Raw genomic sequence first — 20197 nt, 5'->3', positions numbered from 1 at the left:
TTATAATTTCTTATTTTTAAAAATGGTCTTTGGAAGCCTAAACAATATTTTAAAATTTACATATTAATTAATGATTATAGTACTTTTAAATTTTTGGCAACAGTACCTTTAGCATCCATCCCTCTCCCTGTTGCCAGTGTGGACACCTTTTTATTTTTTCACATTTCAGTTATAATTAATTTAAAAATGGAAGTTGGTTATTGTTTTAACATTTGTTAACTTGATTCTCATTCTTGAAGGACAGTTTGTTTTTAATTTTATTGCAAACTGATATTATAATTGTATATATTTATGGAATACAAAGCTATGATGTATGTGTATAATGTGAAATGATTAAATCAAGCTAATTAACATATCCATCACCTCAACTACTTATTTTCTGTGGTGAGGACATGTTTTTTGTTTGTTTGTTAAGTTTTAGTTTTTGGAAAGAGTGCTAGACTTGAAACTGAATTAATATCCACACTCTGTGTTTCTGTATTGTGAATTTCAGCAAATTCCCTAGTCTTTGAAAACATTATTTCTTCTTCTATCCAAACAGGTTAAGACTAGATATTTCACACCAATTTTTGCTAAAATTTAATCTGATTGTATGTTGAAATTATAGCAGATACAGAATAAATAACCAATTTTTTTAGTAATCCATTTCTTCATAACTTACTTCCTATGGTATTCCACACAGTAGCTTTTCCAAATGCCTTTCATTTTCCAAGCCCTTAAAGACATGTTGCGTAATTTTGTCTTGTAGGTTTGAAAACAAAAACAGGTATAAAACCCCACATACTTCATTCACTCTATTTTTACTTCCCCACCACAATCACAGACACACACACATAAACACTCACTTTTATACACCAAGAGAAGAGGCATTTTAGAGAGATGACTTGTGCATAACCTCTACAGAGAACAGGTAGGTAAGACATTGAATACATACCATCTATACTCCCTCACTGTGGAAAATACAAGGTCTATTAATAAATAGGCATCCCATATAAAAACTCAGGTTTTTATTAGGCTGGTTTTAAAATACGCTCCTTCCCCATGTTCAGGGCTGCTCTGGTTACCAGGTGAGGGCAAATACTTCTGCAGGGCCTCTGTTTATATTATAATTTAAGTCATCTCAAAACAGGCATGTCAGTACCATTCTGGTAGCATAACCTCACTCAATCCTATGAAAGAAATATCTACCAATATGCTGTGTAAATACCTCTGTTACGTTGTTTACAGTGTTGTACATGTCTTTGATATGGCTTGGCTGTGTCCCCACCCAAATCTCATCTTGAACTGTAGTTCCCATAATCCCCTTGTGTCATGGGAGGGATCCGGTGGAAGGTAATTTAATCATGGGGGTGGTTCCCCTCATGCTGCTCATGCTGTTCTGATAGTGAGTTAGTTCTCATGAGATTTGTTGGTTTTATAAGGGGTTTCCACCTTTGCTGGGCTCTCAGTCTTCTCACTCCTACTACCATGTGAAGAAGTACGTGTTCACTTCCCCTTCTGCCATGATTGTAAGTTTCCTAAGGCCTCCCCAGCCATACAGAACTGAGTCATTTAAACCTCTTTCCTTTATAAATTCCCCAGCATCAGGTATTCCTTCATAGTAGTGTGAAAATGAACTAATACAGTCTGCTTCCCATTACATTGTGAGCACTTCCAGAGTTTATCTTAGTTTCTAGCATTGTGCTAGTAGTAGATCTCAATAGATTGCACTCTTCTGGAACCAGAAGGCCAGCTACAGGGTCCCAGGAGTACCCCACACGTATTTATTCTGAATTTTGCAGTTCCTCAAATATTAATCCCATATGCAGGGGGCCTGGGCCTCCATTAGTCCTCCTCCAGGCTCCAGTACTCAGTCATGTTGGCACTGCCTTCCAAGGCCCATCTCAGGCACCAGAGGAGGACTTAAAAGTTTCAAGGAAGGCAGGTCAAAGAACAGACGCCCCCTGAGGTACAGGGCAGGAAAAGAAGCCTTACTTGTCCAGGTTACTTTTTTAAATTTCTGAAGCTGAGCAGGCTCTAGAAGTAACTTGAGCCAGAGGCATTAAAAGCTATTTTACTCAAAGATGAAGAGCTCAGTTTTTCCCAAACAGAAGGAGAATTTCTGAAAGAGGGAAGATTAACTTATATGTGGAGCTAGTGATTATGTCAAAGATTTGAATTTTAAAAAGTACTTGTCTTAGGCAGGTCAAGCTTCTGTAACAAAGTCCCATAGACAGGGTGGCTTGTAAAGAAGAGAAATTTATTTCTCACAGTTTTGGAAGCTGGAAGTCCAAGATCACAGTGCTAGCACAGCTGACTTCTGGTGATCGCCCTCTTCTGGGGTGCAGACTGCTGACATTTCCTTGTTTCTTTGCAGGAAGAAGAGCGAGCTCTCTAGGGTTGCTTTTGTTGTTTGTTTGTTGTTTTTGTTTTATAAGAACACTAATCCTATTCATGAAGGCTCCACCATCAAAACCTAATTAACTCCCAAAGGCCTCACCTCCTAAAACCATCACATTGGGGGTTAGAATTTTAACATATGAATTCACGGAGGACATAAACATTCAGTCCCCAACAGTACCCAATCTATGTAAATATAATGAGTCCAATATAAGGAAATGGGATTGTATACATGTTAAAGTACTTTTTAATGTAGTATTTCATTGAATGTAAAAACTTTGTGTGTCACTGTGAAATGCTACCAATTTTTGTCATCTCGATAGTTTTGCAAAACACATAAATTGGTTACACCATGCTCGACTTTGCTTGAAATTTTTTTCATGTTATTTTGAGGAATTTTGTAATTTTACCTGCCTTCAATAACGTTGTATATGTGTGTGTGCATATATGTGTGTGTTGGAAGGCACAACTTGAATTACTGTGGATATTTTACTTTCTGTGATACTGTAAAACGTGTTGCTTTGTCAGAAAATGCGTAACTGTGGTTATTCCTCTAAGGATTCAAGGCACATCTCACTGGTGTTTCTCTATGCTTTTTGCTTTTGTTTTGTTTCAATGCTAATACTGTAAAACATTTCAAAATATGTTAAATGCCAATTAAATTCAACACCTATAGTATCAGCAATTGATAACTGGTAAAAACTCCACCAATGTGGAAGTCATTTGAATACCTATAACTAACTTCATATGTGTACATTATGAAGGGAAATTTATCTTAAATCTGAAAAATGGTAAATTAATGATTGTTGATTTTTGTTACCATGCTAAAACATTTTCCAATAATCCTGCCAGCAATAGATGCCTTCGAGGTTTTGCTAGGGCCAAAGTTCCCTTTGAGCTCAGACTCGCCTCATCTTGGCACCTTCCCATCTCAACTACCTGCCGTGTGCGTGTCTTCTTTCTGCCTTAGGGTCTTCTGTTCCCACTTGGTCTGCTCACTAGTACTGGGAAGTGAAATCCCCGCCCCGCCTGCCACCTGCAGCTAATGGGGAACAGTTGGGCTACGTCCTTCAGTGAAAAGTTCTGTTAGGCGTTCTGTGTGCTTCTGGGGAGAGCCGGTAGCGTGGCGGAGTCCCTGCTAGAGGCACCTTCACCTACTTTGAAGGATCTATATTGACTTTTACCCCCCTCACACTCCCACGTCCTGGGATTATATCCCAAGTAAACTGTTTGCATCCACGTCTTTGTCCAGGCTCTGCTGCTGGGGAAACATGAGCAAGAGCACGTCACTGTTGTACCTTTATCTGATTCTCCTAAGTGAATGTAAATTGCCAAGGTATATTTTCGACAGATAATTTGCAAATGATAAAGGTGGCCGACTTTAGACTTCCTGCAGTCTTGAAGGTTGATGGTTATTTAACCTAAAGAAAAAGATAGATGTTATGATTTTCTAGCCCAGTAAAAATTAGTATCATGTTTGTATTGCCCTGTAGAAAGTTTACTAACTAGGCTGGCTGCGGTGGCTCACGCTTGTAATCTCAGCACTTTGGGAGGCTGAGGTGGGCGGATTGCCTGAGGTCAGGAGTTCAAGACCAGCCAGGCCAACATGGTGAAACCCCGCCTCTACTAAAAATACAAAAATTAGCTGGCCGTGGTGGCGGGGCACCTGTAATCCCAGCTGCTCAGAAGCCTGAGGCAGGAGAATGGCGTGAACCCTGGAGGCGGAGGTTGCGGTGAGCCAAGATGGCGCCACTCACTCCAGCCTGGGTGACAGAACCAGACTCCATCTCAAAAACAAAAAAAGAAAGTTTACTAACTCAGCAATCATACTGAAGTTTCTTTCACAGCTGCCATTTGACTGCTCTTTGTCTTTCTGCTGTTTACCTTATCAATGAGGTAAACAAAAATGTGATGCATGTTCTCTCTTTGAGACGTATGCTTTTTAACAGTGAGCAATGAAAAGGTAAAAGTGATTGTGAGACACTCACGACTATGAGATTCATTTCAGTTCCAGCTGTACTACAGTGAAACTTATCTTTGAGCTGTTAGGGCAGTAGCTACCAAACTATTTTTAACATAAACAGGATTGTCTCCAAAATGCAAATTATTAGGCTCTTTTCTTCAAAAATGCAGAAGTTGCTCTCACGCCCCCTCCCTCAACAGACACACAGTCCAAATGCAGCAAGCAGTTTAGGGGCCACTGTAGTATCTTGTGAGACCCCAAGAAAGTCCCAAGTCCTTAGAGCTCCAGCATGGCACAGAAGAGCATACGGAACTCTCATTCCTTACTCCTTACACCCACCCTACATTGAAGGACTTAGAAGTATCAGGAGAGGATCAATGGATAATAAGAGGCATTAAGGTTGGGAGAAGAGGATACAGAGTAAGGTTCTGACAAATGAAGGTCATTTAAGGAAACATGGACAACAGCAATCCCTAAAGCCCCCTGCTTCCTGAGCACCCACACTTTCTCCACGTGGGGACAGCCTCTGAAACTCAGATGTCACCCTGTGCAAAGGGAAAGAAGAAAATCCAGACTACATATGTAATGATCAAAAGAGCCAGGTATGGTCGACTTCACTTGGAATTGAGATTATATTTTCTGCCACTAGGCAGAATAGCAGTCCAACATAAACACCAAGTTTAATTGTTGAAAACTCGAGTAACATGTCTGTACCCACGAATTGTGAAATCCGTGCTGCAAACACCGCATCACCACCCACTGTGTGACCCTCGAATTCAAGAGCAACAAAACGAACAAAAACACCACAAATTTATTCCACAATTAGGAATTTCACAGTGAATTTTACTCACCGGAAAAGAAACCACCCTCATCCTTGTACCACACTTCTTCTTGGACTTTCATGCAAATACTTAGAAACAAACTAGGTATGAAAAGCAGGGATTGCATGTGTCATGAATTTCAGTCCGTAAATATAACAATATCTTGTGTCATTTGTGGAGTTTACAGAGTCCATATCATACACATTAACTCACTGAATCATGACAACAGCTCCATGAGGTAGATATTACTGAATTTACAGGTGAAACACCTGAGACTTAGAGGTTAAGTAACATCTCCAAGGAAACACAGCTGTGACAAAACTGTGACTCAAACCCAGGTCCTCTGATACACATAATCAGTGTGTATTATCACATACTATAAATAAAGAGAGAGACTAACTTATTTATCGTCCACCCACCAAGGGAAAGAGAGAAATTAGGTCATGACACATGTCCCTCTAATATTTCCTTGAAGTAGCTTTTAGAAACTGACTTCTTGACCTGTGGACCTGTGGATCTTTAAGTAGATGCTGGTGATTACTTCATTTTTATAAAATTAAATTTCAAATTACACCCCCTTTGTTCAGTGTTTTCCCTCATATTTTCAAATTCTGATAAACAAAATTTAGGTAGAAGAGCAATATATATGTGAAAGGGAAAAAACCTACATCAGATTCTGTGGCTCTTGGAACTTCCAGGACTCGGTGCCCATATTATTCATCCAAAGTTGAATACTTGAATACACTAACTTTAATAATGTGCAACCTAATATATGATAGGTATTGTTAAAACTTTACATGAATTTGTAACAAGAAAGCAGATAATTACTGATAAGCATTTCAGATTTATATAATTTTCTTGCTGACAGAACACAGGTGGCTCAAACTTTACAAATCACATTTATCTAGTTGAATTCCAATTATGTTAGAAATAGATTAACTGAAATTCAGATACACATACATAAACAAAAATAATATACCCTTAATATTAAAGACTTAGTCTCTGATCCGATTATTAACTTCTAGGTCTTGACTGATCTTACATTTTTAATTTCAGGGGAGTTAGGTAAAATTTTAGCTTACAGTAAAGCCTGGTTATTCCTACAACTAATTGAGAATTTTCATTTATCTGATAATACAGGGGTGAAATGCTAAGACAGAACGACTTTGTGATTAAATGGAATAAATTTGATCAGCACACAATGAAAAAAGAAATCAACACAAGAAAGAAAGATGTATTTGAGAACATTTTTAATAAATAATGTGACAAAATTACTTTTCTGATTATTGGATTTTCAGTATGCAAAATTATGGCTAAAAATAAGAGGCTTCTTACATGAACATAATGAAAACATTAATCACATGGATTGTTCCCTTAGTACTGCACGCCCTTTCTATGGAACTTTTTCAAATTATCTAAATGAACATGTTTAGTTTTTGGTGAACACCAGCCGTTTTTTGTGGTTCAGCTTCGTTTGGCTTTGTTTTCCACTGGGGTCAGACCTGATACCTACCTATGAATAAAAGTACATTTTTTTTTTCTTCAAATAGCACCAATTATAAAATCAATGATATTCATAAAATGACAAAAAAGGATCATAGAAATCTACTAGTCGGAGGGCATCATTTGGCAATTGAAAGCATGTAATGCCTCTAGATTTGAAGGAAATCTTGTAAGTTTCGATATTGGCCACAACAAACTTAAACCTCTTTTTTTCTTTAAGTCCGGGAAAAGTGAGAACCATTTGGTTCACGGCCCACAATAAAGTATGCACGTGACTTCACCATCTGTCATCATTCAAATATTCCAAATACAAACATAGAGCATTAACAAAACAGGTTAAAAACGCTTCTCAACATTTTTTTTCAATAAGACAAAAAAGGTTAATAGTTACAATGGTTTACAAATAAAGTTTAGTGATTGTGCTTTTAAAACCAAAAAAAAAAAAAAAAAAAGAAAAAAAGAAAGAGAGAGAGAGAGAGAGAGAAAGAGATTAAAAACAGTGCATTACAAAAACAAAAAATCAAACTTCCTTAAGTGGCACTTCTGAAAGTTGAACTGACACTACCAGAAGAAATTTAGGCCAGTTAAGACAGGGATGTTCTTACTCAATTGGTCATTAAAAACATCCACTTGTTTGTAATACGTATTTATAATTGCTTTCTGATTGAAAAATAGAACAAGGTTTTGCTAGGTTTACTTATGACAATGACTAGACAACCAGAGATCCAACTGGCTTAGCCCTACTTATCCAAAAGTTCATTTCCAATAAGAATATACTTCAATGATTGAAATGAAGACAAAATAAAATACCACCAGGGTTTGCAAAGAGGATATATTTACAATGTTTCTACCCCATTCAAATTGTTTGTGGTTCTGCATTTGCTATATTTTTAGTTTCTTCCAGCAAAGGGTAGTATGAAAAACTGATTTTCAAATCATGTTAAAATGAAATATGTTTTAATTTGCATTAGCAGTTGGCTATAGAAAGATTATACTTTGAGAGCCCTTGGCATGAGGTTGAATATCAACTTTGTATCTTTGATCAATATCTTGCTATAAATTAGCTTGGCATATAAGCAGTGCAATGCCATATCTCAGGGGCAAAATGCAAAAGAACAGTTTTGTTCCCTCTTGCTGGCTGATGACTGAAGCAAGAAGTCGAAGCACTTTCCCTGCTGGAAGTAAGGTGTAATGGTTTGCTCCAACAGCGAGGGGAAGAGGAAGGCTCTTTGTAGGGTTAGGGATCAAACAACAACAATAAAAACCCAATAAAGTTTTTAAAACGGTACCCCAATAAGAGGAATAAAAACGACAATTTGTACACTCTGATTGCACCGAACATTTGATCTGGCGTCATGTGTCCTCTGACAGGAGGCATCTTGCGTGATAATTTTCACATTAGATCTCATAAGCCTCTTGGTTGTCTTCAGCTTTCAGTTTCCTGTAAGAGATACGTTATTGTCACATTGAAAATAAATCTTAAGAGGACTATCTTATATTTATTTATATGCATTTATTACTATTATAATTTAATGTGTTTTTCCATTTATTCATTGGCCTATGTTGGAAAGTGCTCATGTCAACTAATTCACTCATCAACCTTAGTTCGTCTTCACAGCAAATTCAACAAGTACAAAACTGGGTTCTGCACAGTGCCTCGGTGTTGTGTGGTGGGACACAGGGCTCTGAGAAGAGGGAAGGAATGTGTTGAGTTATCTACTCCCCTCAGCCCCAACTCAACATTACAGCTCTGCTTTTGTTGGTTTTAAATACTGGAGTTAACAGTAATGACATTCTGCTGCCCCAAAAGGCTACTTCGATTTTAAAATAAACTAAAACTTGAAAAAAACTTCTCTAACTGTTTGCAAGACGAAAGTCTTTCTCATTCTAAACCTCAAAATCAAAATACATTGAGATTTATAGAACTTTCAATCAAACATAATGGCTTATACATTTTCAGCTTCTATTATAAAAAGTTATCATTTGACACATATTTATCATCTACTTGAGTTTAAATATATTAATTAAAAAATTGTCCTCAACTTATCTTTTATTAAATTGAGAAAATACAATCTTTGAATGGGTCGGGGGAGAATTTATGATACGGCTTACTGCCAGCTCTATCTTGTAGAGCTCTCTCTCAAGCCTAACAAGAGGGTACATCTTTGACTTAAGAACTTTCCTCCAACTGGGGAGGTCAGTGTCACAAACTAGGCATCCACTTTCAGAAGTGTAAAGGTGAAGGACAGTCAGTCAAACCAGTCACATTACCCTAGTGATGGCTATGGCAACTTCCTCACTCACATCATATAACTCTGTCATCTTACTGGGTTTTTATAAGCCTGCTACAATGCTATAAATTATAATATCTCTAGATCAATAGCTCTTATTTCTTAACAATATGTTTGCCATATGTATTTCTTATCTGAAAATCTGCCAATGAAGATAAACCCTAGATAAACAAATACATTGCAATTAACATTTAAAACTTTGGAACACATTTCAAGAAAATTCTCAAATTCTCAGAACTTCAGTTTCTGCCATCATAGACATTAGAGTACTGAAAAGTTTGTGATAAAACAGTAACATTTCTGTACACTGATGAAGGTTCCTAACTACATAAAACAACTACAGTCTAACATCGGTAAACTTGGGAAAAAATTATAGATACCTCTAATTCTTCATTATTATCTTCTCCTCTTTCATATCCTCCAAGTACCTGCATTTCTGCAATATTTCTTCGACCTACATTTGCTTGTTCTCTTTGTCTGCTTCCTGATCCTCTTGATGACATTGAGCTTGAGGAACTGGGATCTCTGGGATTATTTGATGTTGGAAAAGTAGGTCTACAGTAAGGTAGAATATCCTCTGTGTAATGAAATAGAATAAATGCAGGTGAACACCATCATACACTTTCAGTGTATATTGTATCACTCCTGTCTATCTGTAATTCTGAGGAAGCATCAGTGATTTAAGGTATAAATGAGGATACTCTATACGCATAATGAATAATGCAGCATAGTGTCTCGAAAATGAAAAGTATAAGCCTCGCTGTTTTCCTATTAGTAGTCAGGGATTTGGACTGATTCCACTCATAAGCTCTTGTCTGTCTCAAACTCACTAGAGACCAATATCATCAAAAGAGGTAAACCAAACCTGAAGTCAGACTTGGCTTCCAATTCTGTCATTCACTATATGATCTCAGATTATTTTAGGCTTTAGTTTCTACTTTTCCAAAAAAAGTGACGATAGTATCTATACCTAGAGGGGTTCCTAGTGTTGATATGAAAACAGATGAAATAATAAAATATCTATGTAGCTTATAAAATGTTATAAGGAATTGGTTAAAAATCAAGCCCAGTCTCCTAGAAATACCAAACAGAGGCAAGCCTGGGTTCACTCCACAGACACCAAAATATCAACCTCCATGTCAATGTCCTATTTACACTGTGGAACTCTGAATCTTAGAAGCCTGCTATTGTTACTAACTTCAATAAGCAAGTCACTCCAATTAATTTCTGTCTCCGGAATTTCTACCTCCTTGAAATTTGGTGCTTCTCCTACTGATGCATCCTCCAGCTGCTCACTTCTCTCCAAAGTCTGCCAACTCTGCCTTTTGGACGACAAACGCATAAATACCTAACTCTTTGGCACGCTCTTCCCCACCTCCCGCAAATGCTTCCTCTACTATTCACATTGCCTGAATGAAGCCTGATTTCCCCTGAAGTTTCCCCGGACGTTCTCTGTAGTGGAAGGTAAGGAGGAAGGCTTGCCTCTAGCTCACCATCACCAGTTCCACATCATTGCTCCTCTATCCTTGAACAAAAACATCCCCGCTTCTGAGGCCCAAGCCATCGTTTTTTGAAGCCAGTACAGTCCCCTTTGATAATGTCTTGTTCTTTCCATTCTGCTCATCACAACTTTCACTCCTAAACCACAGTTCTGACACACAGGAGTTTCACAGTCCATGAGGATGTGACTGTTTCTGCAGCTTCTCTTCACAGCACTTGATACCGTGTGACCGTCATCCTCTCTCTGTTCATCAACGGCTTTCTCTCTACTGACTTTCGTTTTCTCAAACTACAATATGATAAAATCTCTCTCTTGCTAAAGAGTTTCCCCTTAAGACTCTGCTTTCTATGAAATCAACACCTTCTTTCTTTCCTCACCACTCAGCCAAGCTTCTTGAAAAGCAGTTTGGATTCAATATTGATAGTCACAATTCCCATTCACTCTGCATCCCACTGAAATCCATTTATGCCTACATCACTACTATGAAACTGAGAAAACTGATAACGCCAACCGTGTTTCCAGCCTTGTGTCCCTGGACTCCTTACTGCTCTTAATCAATGCAAATATTATTATTCTCTCAGCTGCTAGTTTTCCTTCCTCCCTGGCCAATCGTCTGTGAGCTCTTTTTATGAAGTGCCACTGATACGTTGATGCTCTACAGGTTTCTACTTTCAGCCTAATGTATATAATTCATATATATGTATGATATATATGAAAGTTCTATTATACATTATACATACACGTATAATTGTACATTATACATATATGTATGTAGATCATTCATGTGTGTGTGCATGTGTGTGCATATATATATATGAATGATATAGTTTGGATATTTGTCCCTACCCAAATCTCACGTTGAATTGTAATCCCCAGTGTTGGAGGTGGGGCCAGGTGGGAGATGTAATCCCCAGTGTTGGAGGTGGGGCCAGGTGGGAACTGTAATCCCCAGTGTTAGAGGTGGGGCCAGGTGGGAATTGTAATCCCCAGTGTTGGAGGTGGGGCCAGGTGGGAACTGTAATCCCCAGTGTTGGAGGTGGGGCCAGGTGGGAATTGTAATCCCCAGTGTTAGAGGTGGGGCCAGGTGGGAATTGTAATCCCCAGTGTTAGAGGTGGGACCAGGTGGGAGATGTCTGGCTCATGGAGGCAGATCCCTCATGCATTGCTTGCGCCATCCCCTTGATGATAGGTGAGCTCTCGCTCTGAGTTCACACAAGATCTGGTGGTTTAAAAGTATGTGGCACCTCCATCCCACTCTCTCTCTGTCTTGCCTTCACCATGTGATGTGCCTACTCCACCTTCATCTTCCGCCATGATTCTAAGTTTCCTGAGGTCTCCTCAGAAGCCAAGCAGATGTCAACACCATGTTTCCTATACAGACTGCAGAACACTTAGCCAATTAAATCTCTTTCTTTTATAAATTACCCAGTCTCAGGCTTTTCTTTATAGAAATGCAAGAATGGCTTAATACTATATATATAATTTTCTTCTACTGACCCTAGATGATTTTGTCCAGTCTCACAGATTAAAACCCTTTCTAAAATATAACTGTCATAAGGGGAGATATTTTGTCTGCTTTGTGTGCTGATATACTTTCACCTTGACCTATAACAGGTCATTAATAAACTGTTTTCCATTATTTTCATCATGCTGAATCATGATATTTTTAATTCCTAAACTATGCCCCAAACCTTAGGCTCCTACAGGCAACCCAACTGAACCCCTACTCTTGCATGTTACTCAAACTCAACCTGTTGAACACTGGCCTCACAATGCTCACTCCCTTAAATGTCTTCCTTTGCTGTATTCTCTAAGACACTGAATGACATCACACTAATCATTAAGATATGCAAGACAGAAAATGAAATTGTTATAGATTCTTCCCTTTCAACAACCTTTCCATACATCTTAAGTGTATCATTTCCACATAGTCCGACATACAACAAGTAAGGTTGATTCTGACTCTAAAAAGCTTCTTGAATTTTCCAAATCACCCATCCTTGCTCCTATAGCATGGTTTGTATTTTCTACATTTCTTGTCTGGGGGTTGTACACATCTTCAAACATCCTTGAGCTATTCCTCTCTAAACTGTCTTCGCTCAGCCACTTTCCTCTTACAAAATCTATAGGCTCTTTATGACTTAAGCCTTCATGTACCTCAAGAGCTTCATCTTTGACCACTTTTATTATGTAGCAGTACTGAATTTCTTACAGTTTCCTCAATAGACCTTCAAGCTTTTTATGCACATTATCCACCTAAATAAATCCTCTTTTCTTATGCAAGCTAAATTCCACCCATTCTTAAACACTCAGTTCATATGTCATTTCTGCCAGGAAAGATCAAGAGATCCTTCCTAACAGTCTCTCCCAGTCCTGAGCGAATTCTCTCTCTTCTGGACTCTCAAGTATCATGGCACTATGAAGGTTATACTGAATACAACAATATCTATGAATTTATACATTATCTGTCCCTCTCTCCCTGACTACAAGCCCCTTGAAGTCAAGGTTTATGCTTATACATAAATCTCAGGATTTAGTACAATGCTTAATAACACAGTAGGTGTTTGATATATGTAGAAATAAATTGAACTAATGGAGGCAAATGTCAGCAAAATGATCAGACATTCAAGTCCAAAAGACCACTCTCCTTAATTAAAAATAATCATTCATTATACACATAAATCAGGGTGCCTCTTTCACTATAAACAATGTAAACTGAAATATGAAGGTGAAAATTACAGCAATGCATACAAATGATCATTTAACGGCATATATAGATAGGGTTATGATTCAAATAAAAATTTGGAAAAGCAGAGCATGTTAAATAACTCATCAGTGTACCTCAGGGATTTCCATGATTCCCTGGGTTCCTTGTTTCTAGACTAATGGTCCAGTCTTAGTTCTTTTCTTAGAAATATTTTTATAGCAGAAAGGACAACTTACTAAATTTCTGAAGATTGATTTTTAAAAATTTAATCTCTGTTTTCTAGATCTGCATACAAGATATTTCCAGGTTTATAAAATTTCCTTCTGAAGAAGAATCTCACCTACTTTTTAATTTTAAAAAATATTTATTTATTTTCCGAGACAGAGTCTTGCCTGTCACCCAGACCTGGAGTGCAATGGTGCGATCTTGGCTCACTGTAACCTCCTCCTCCCGGGTTCAAGCAATTCTCCTGCCTCAGCCTCCCAAGTAGCTGGGATTACAGGTGCACATGACCACACCCTGCTAATTTTTTTATTTTTAGTAGAGATGGGTTTTCGCCATGTTGGCCAGGCTGGTCTCCAACTCCTGACCTTGTGATCCACCCACCTTGGCCTCCCAAAGTGCTGGGATTTCAGGCATGAGCCGCTGTGCCCAGCCAAGTTTTAATGAAGACTTCCTACAAGCAGGAATCGCTCCACACTTTCTAGCCAGATATAAACCTCGCAATTTACATCATCACATTCTATTTATGAATCGCTATTTGGAGGCGAGTCACATTGAGTCAAAAGTTCAGAGCCAGATCAACTTTGGGTTAACTGAGAAAAATAAGTAAGTTTTTCAATCTTTGGATTGCGGTGATATCATCAAGGACATTGTGGTCACACAATAGAGGCATGAGTCTGAGATGCACAGCTTTATCTATCTTGCTTCTGAGTCTATGCCTGGATTAGGAGTTCAGGCTGCAGTCACAGAACAAAGAGAAATTGCCCTCCGTGTTGAAAAGAAGTTAGCTAATGACCAGATGTCCATAATAAATACAACAATACACTGAGGTCAGATCTTACCACAATATATCTACTAAAATACAGTAGTTAAGGGCCCCTGTAGGTTTTTAAGTTTCATTCCCCTATCACTCTTTGCTGATATCCTCAACTAATAATCTTCCGTTTCTTGGTTTTTTCTCTTTAGTCTATAATAATGTGCAAATGCACTATCCTAAAACATTTCCAGTAATTTGGCCTTTCTGCCAAACCCTATCCCAAGATTTCCTCCTCATCCCAAACTTTCAAAAAGAGCTTACGTGTGCTGATCACCTCCCTTCCAAAATTTCCATTCACTTTCCAACCCCATACAGTGTGGCTTTTATTCTGACCCGCAACCAACATATTGCAAGATCCCTTTTACACTCGCTTGGGTTTACATTCAACTTTCACCACTGTGGTATTTTATATACTTTCCTGTCTGAAAATTTCCCACTTCATTCTTTATAGGACACCATTTTCGATAGCTTGGATACCTTGATTATTAAATGTCTGGGTCGGACAATCTGTTTCCTTAATAGGATGTTGATTATCTACCTAGTCTCTAATATGATCATCCTTGTCTAGTGGTGTGTTGGAGCAGGCTCAATATTTCACAATACCTGATTATATTCATCTCTTCCTACCTCCGTATTCAGTGACTTGAAATTGGCAATTCTGAGAGTATTCACACAACAGAAGCAAGCAAATGGCTACAAATTAGGGTCTGCTTTTGTTTTCTCCTGGACAGCTGACTGATAAATAGTTACCGGCATTATCTCTGCTGAAATTCAGACTGTGTTATTCACATAATTATCACCTCTGTGTTGTGGGTTCTAAAATCTACTCTGTCCTCTCAATCTTTCTCCTCATCTTTAAACCTAGTTCTCTAAATTTTTATTGTGATTTTTACTATCTGTGTTCTTGTCAGCATTTTAATCCATTCAAAACTGCAATAATTTTCCCCATGAAGTTTCACATGTTCCCTGTTCTTTATTTTATTTTTTTTACATTGGTTAATACGATTGTGTTCCACTGGTCATTCAGGGCCACCTACTCAACCTACGAATACTTCTTTTGTTTACTCTATTATCTCAACTCACCTTTCAACATTCAATTAGCCACCAAGTCCTCCTGGGCCTCTCTCTGAAGTGCCTGTACAGGCTGATCCTTCCTGTTCTTCTGAGCTGTTTTAATTCAGTGCTTTCATATTTTATACTTAAGAGTGTTACTGTAATGTTTCTGACACCCTCACCTACCAGTTTCCAGTCTCTTCCTCCACTACAGAGTTCTGCCAGTTATTTTTCTAAAACACATATCTGATTAGGTCATTTCTCACTCAAATCTCCTTGTTGGCTCACAACTGCCCTTGTCATAAATCTCAACCCCTCAGAATAGTATCCCTGGCCTTTGCAACTGGGCCTAACCACCTTTCTAGTTTTATTTTTCACCCAGGCTACAGAGCAGTTGTGCGATCTCAGCCGACCACAGTCTTGACCTTCCAGGTGCATCCTCCCACCTCAGCCTCCTGAGTAGCTAGGACTACAGGTAAGTGCCGCCATGTCCAGCTAATTGTTGTATTTTTTTGTAGAGATGGTCTCTGGCCCCAAACATTCAATTCTCCAGCCAAACTGGAAACCATTGTTCACCAAACATTCATTTTCATACATTCATGTTCTTTTCTCCACCTATTTCTTGTCCCCGCTATCCCTTCTCCCTCTTAAACCTGTTTAAATCATGCTTTCCTTTAAAATGTAACTCAGTTGGCTCCTCTCCAGGAAGGCCCTGTATAAAGTCATATACTGGAGTGAACTGTATTAAATTAAAATTATTCGAGTACATGCCTATGTCCTCCATTGGAAAGCAAATTTCTTAGTCTTACACTTTTCATAAGGCCATATAGAGCCTAACTGTATGTCTTGCAAACACACTCAGTCTACATTTATTTGCTGCTTGACTGGACAAGTACCTTGGACGAGATGAGTCTTTGCTGGCAGAAGGTCGCGTTTTGCTCCCTTGTTTCCACGTCCTTTCCCGTCATTTTGCTGCTCCTGTGCTTCTCTGGGATCACCTGGGTTTGTTCGCACGTCAACAACTGGTCTTCCATCCAATACTTCTCTCCCTTTGTAACTGCTTCCTTTTCTGTCTGATGATCTTTCTGTTCTTGCATCTATAGAAGGGAGTTTTGGCACCACTACAGGTCGTACTTCCAGCTGTGTCTTGGACTGGACAGTCGGTGACTTTATAGCAGGTGGTGGCACAGGTGGCGGTGGAAGATCTAAAAAGAAACATTAAAAATACTGCTGTAAAAGTCTGCTACTTATGAAACCATCACACACTTGGATTATCATTGGAGTCACATTCACCTATGAGATACTATATCTTAAATGAACTAGAATACTTGAAGGTAACCAAGGAAAAAGACCCCAAATTTTATTTTTTATTTATGTTTGTTTATTTATTTATTTATTTATTTAGAGACAGGGTCTTGCTCTGTCATTCAGGCTACAGTGCAGTTGCGCAGTCTCAGCTCGCTGCAGCCTCGACCTCCTGGGTGCAAGCAGTCCTCCCATCTCAGCCTCCTGAGTAGCTAGGACTCTAGGTATGCACCACACACCTGGCTAATTTTTGTGATTTTTGTAGAGATGGGGTTTTGCCACGTTGCCCAGGCTGGTCTCTCACTCTTGGACTCAAGTGATCTGCCCACCCTGGCTTCCTAAAGCGCTGGAACTACAGGTGCGAGCCACTGCACCTGGCCAAGACCAACAATTTTAATGTACTCTTGTTATCTAGCACAGAACTCCTGAATGACCAAGTTGGGACTCAATGACGTCTGCTCCTGGGAGAGCTAACAGCGGGTATGTGTACTGTAACTTTCTCCCAAGTGTGGGAGAGCTTCCTAATTGATTTCAGTAGAACACTGCTAGTACCAGGTGCATGCCTTTGCTCCTTCAGGCAATCACTTCAAATTGATTGAGGTTGGTACTTGAGTTGAGATCTATTTGCCATCTCTAATCTAGCCTAAATCTCTTCTCATTTTGTAGAGAAGGAAGCTCAAACTTGTAGACTGTAAGCCACCCTGCAATCTCAAAGCTAGATATAATCGGAACCAGGACTCATCAATGGTTTAGTGTTCTTTATATTACTATATTCAATTGCATGTTTATAGTATACTATTCATTGATGGAATCTCACCATTTTATATATCCAGAGGTTTTAAACCAGATAATCACTGGTATAAATATAGGTTAATTTGATCTACACATACACACACACACACACACGCACACACACACACACACAGTTATTTCTAGTTGCAGTTACATATTAAGTAATACATATTACATATAATGTAACTTATATAATTTAATTTCTTCCTTTTTTTTGAGACAAAGTCTTACTTTGTTGCCTAGGCTGGAGTGCAGTGGTGTGATCTCGGCTCACTGCAGCCTCTGTCTCCCATCAAGTGATCTTCACACCTCAGCCTCCTGGGTAACTGGGACCACAGGCACATGCCACCACAAATGATTAACTTTTGTAGTTTTTGTAGTGACAGGGTTTCACTATGTTGCCCAAGCTGGTCTCCTGTGCTCAAGCCATCCACCCACTTTGATCTCCTAAAGTGCTGGGATTATAGCCACGAGCCACCACACCCAGCCTATGATTCAATTTTGTATATCATAGATATACTTAAGAATGAAAGTAGGCATAAAATTTGATATCTAGAAAGAAAATTTTTAACCAGTGCTATCTTTAAAAATCATTCCTATATACACTCGGGGGAGAAAGGAAATATGTATCCTAATATTATTTGGTAATTTAGTGGAAGAATACGAGTAGATACTAAGTTTTGGTTATTCTGGCTGTAGTATGGGGAATGTATTAACAAGAAAAGCTTCAATTCAGGAGGTCAAGAGATTATTGTTATTATTATTTTATTTTTTATTTTTATTTTTGAGACAGAGTCTTGCTGTGTCGCCCAGGCTGGAGTGCAGTGGTGTGATCTTGACTCATTGCAACCTCTGCCTCCTGGGTTCTAGCAACTCTTGTGTCTCAGCCTCCCGAGTAGCTGGGATTACAGGTACGTGCCATCACACCCAGCTTATTTTTGTATTTTAGTAGAGACAGGGTTTCACCAGGTTGGCCAGGATGGTCTCGAACTCCTGACCTCGTGATCCGCCTGCCTCAGCCTCCCAAAGTGCTGGGATTACAGGCCCGAGCCACCGCACCTGGTCAAGAGATTATTATAACTCACGTAATTAATGATAGGTGATAAAATGTTATTGGTGGCTGCTCAGATGGAGAGGAAAAGACGTGTTTGAGATTAAGGGAGAAAAATCAATATTATTTCAGGATCAACGAAATACAGTACAGGGGTGGGGGGAGGAAGAATCTAAGATGACTTTTAGGATTTTTGTCATAGTTGTCTCGGTGAATGAAAAGAACATCACTGAAGGTACAGAATGCAGCAAAAAGGGAGATGTTTGTGAAGGAAGAGTGTAAGTTCAGTTTTAAAAACGTGAATAGGAGGAACTTTTGGAGTATCAACATAGAAAGGTACAACAGGTATTTGTAAATAAAATCTGAATTTCAGGAGAGATCAAAACCAGAAATACAGAGATTTTGGAATTATCAGCATAGCTATGTTTTTAAGTAATGTCTTTAGAAATGGTAACGTTTTCACGTTTGTAGAGTAATGTCTAGAATAAACTAAAACACATTCATAAAACATCTATTACATGCGTAGTGTTATAAAATTACCCTTAAGAGTTGAAATTAAAAAATACAAATTTACATGGTAAAAAATTCAGTAGGAATTTAAAATTGAAAGAACAACCTCCGTACCTCCCCACCTCCACTTCTAATCCCCAGGATTCACTATGCAGAGGTAATGGGTTTGAAAGGTTTTCTATAGATCATTCCTGAAGTTATTTATAAAGCAGGGCTGTCTAGTCTCATAACTGCAGGGAGCACCGTTCACATCAAGGACTATAGAAAATGGCCACACCCGGGATGACACAGAGTACCTGTCTTCCCATTCACATGTGGTGACCAGATAAAAAGGACCACACACACACACAGACAGCCTTCCTTCTTTACCAACATGAATGGATTGCACTTTTTTTGCCTAACCAGGTAGTTATTCAGATTTCCATATGTGTACATAGGGCTTTACTCTTTTTTGGAAAAGTTTGCGTAATGTTATATTCTACTACTACATCATTATTTTTTAGCCAATATTAGAGAAATATTCTGGTTGTTTCCAGATATTTTATTATTATTGACATTGGGCCATTGACTATCCTTTACATGTACCAGCATGAGAAACTGTTAAATATTAAAATTGTGTTTTGAAGATTCTTAGTATAACAGCAAATTAATGGCCCTAAGAAACATCAGTTTTAACCTAGTATTTCTCATAATTACATATTAAAAAAAAGAAACTTTTTTGTTCCATAAATACACATTTTTTGAAACTTATTTTCTTTTGACCTTGCATGCTAAAGCTGAGGTGTTAGAATTCATTGTATGAGTTTTGAAAACAGAAAGTCTGAGTTGCCATCTGAGTACCTACCAGCCATTTTACTTAGGAATGATTATAAAAAGTGATCGAACTTTTACTTGCATTCCTTTGTTAGTGGCTTTCACGGCTTACCATGTTCGAGTATCATATAAGTAGCCTCAACATTTTAGCCAAAATGGTAGCCAATTATAGCCAACAGCACTAATTTTCCCTCTGAGTCTACAAAATCAAGTTTTTTGTCTTGCAACGTAGATTGACACTGTCACAAGTGTATGTTTCTCCTCCTTTGTCTACTACTTTAACAGATTTTTCAAAAAATAATACATAAAAATTAGTACTATGATGTCCCTTCCCTCGATTCTACTTATTATTAAAGATAACCAAAAAGAGAGAGTTAGAAAACAGGCTGTATCAAGTAGCCTAAAGCCAAGGGACCCAAGGCAGAATGATTTTAAATTCAGACTGAGCCTGGGAGTGGCAATAAGGGGA

General features: G+C 38.4%; 1 protein-coding gene across 8 annotated transcripts in view; it reads right to left on the bottom strand.

The window, feature by feature from the left end:
• Positions 1-6396: 6396 nt before the first annotated feature.
• Positions 6397-20197, bottom strand: part of ROBO1 (roundabout guidance receptor 1) — a 1154304-nt gene continuing 1140503 nt past the window's right edge. For all 8 annotated transcript variants that reach the window (XM_005548415.4, XM_065539306.1, XM_065539308.1 and 5 more), the window contains 3 exons: positions 16154-16462; positions 9338-9534; positions 6397-8107 (listed from right to left, as the gene is read on the bottom strand). In XM_005548415.4, coding sequence (XP_005548472.3) covers positions 8093-8107; positions 9338-9534; positions 16154-16462 — 521 coding nt within the window. In that variant the 3' untranslated portion in view covers positions 6397-8092. The remainder of the gene's footprint in view (positions 8108-9337; positions 9535-16153; positions 16463-20197) is intronic.

Source organism: Macaca fascicularis, chromosome 2, assembly GCF_037993035.2.
Source record: "Macaca fascicularis isolate 582-1 chromosome 2, T2T-MFA8v1.1".
Taxonomy (NCBI): Eukaryota; Metazoa; Chordata; class Mammalia; order Primates; family Cercopithecidae; genus Macaca; species Macaca fascicularis.
This window is presented reverse-complemented; position numbering and strand designations above follow the sequence as displayed.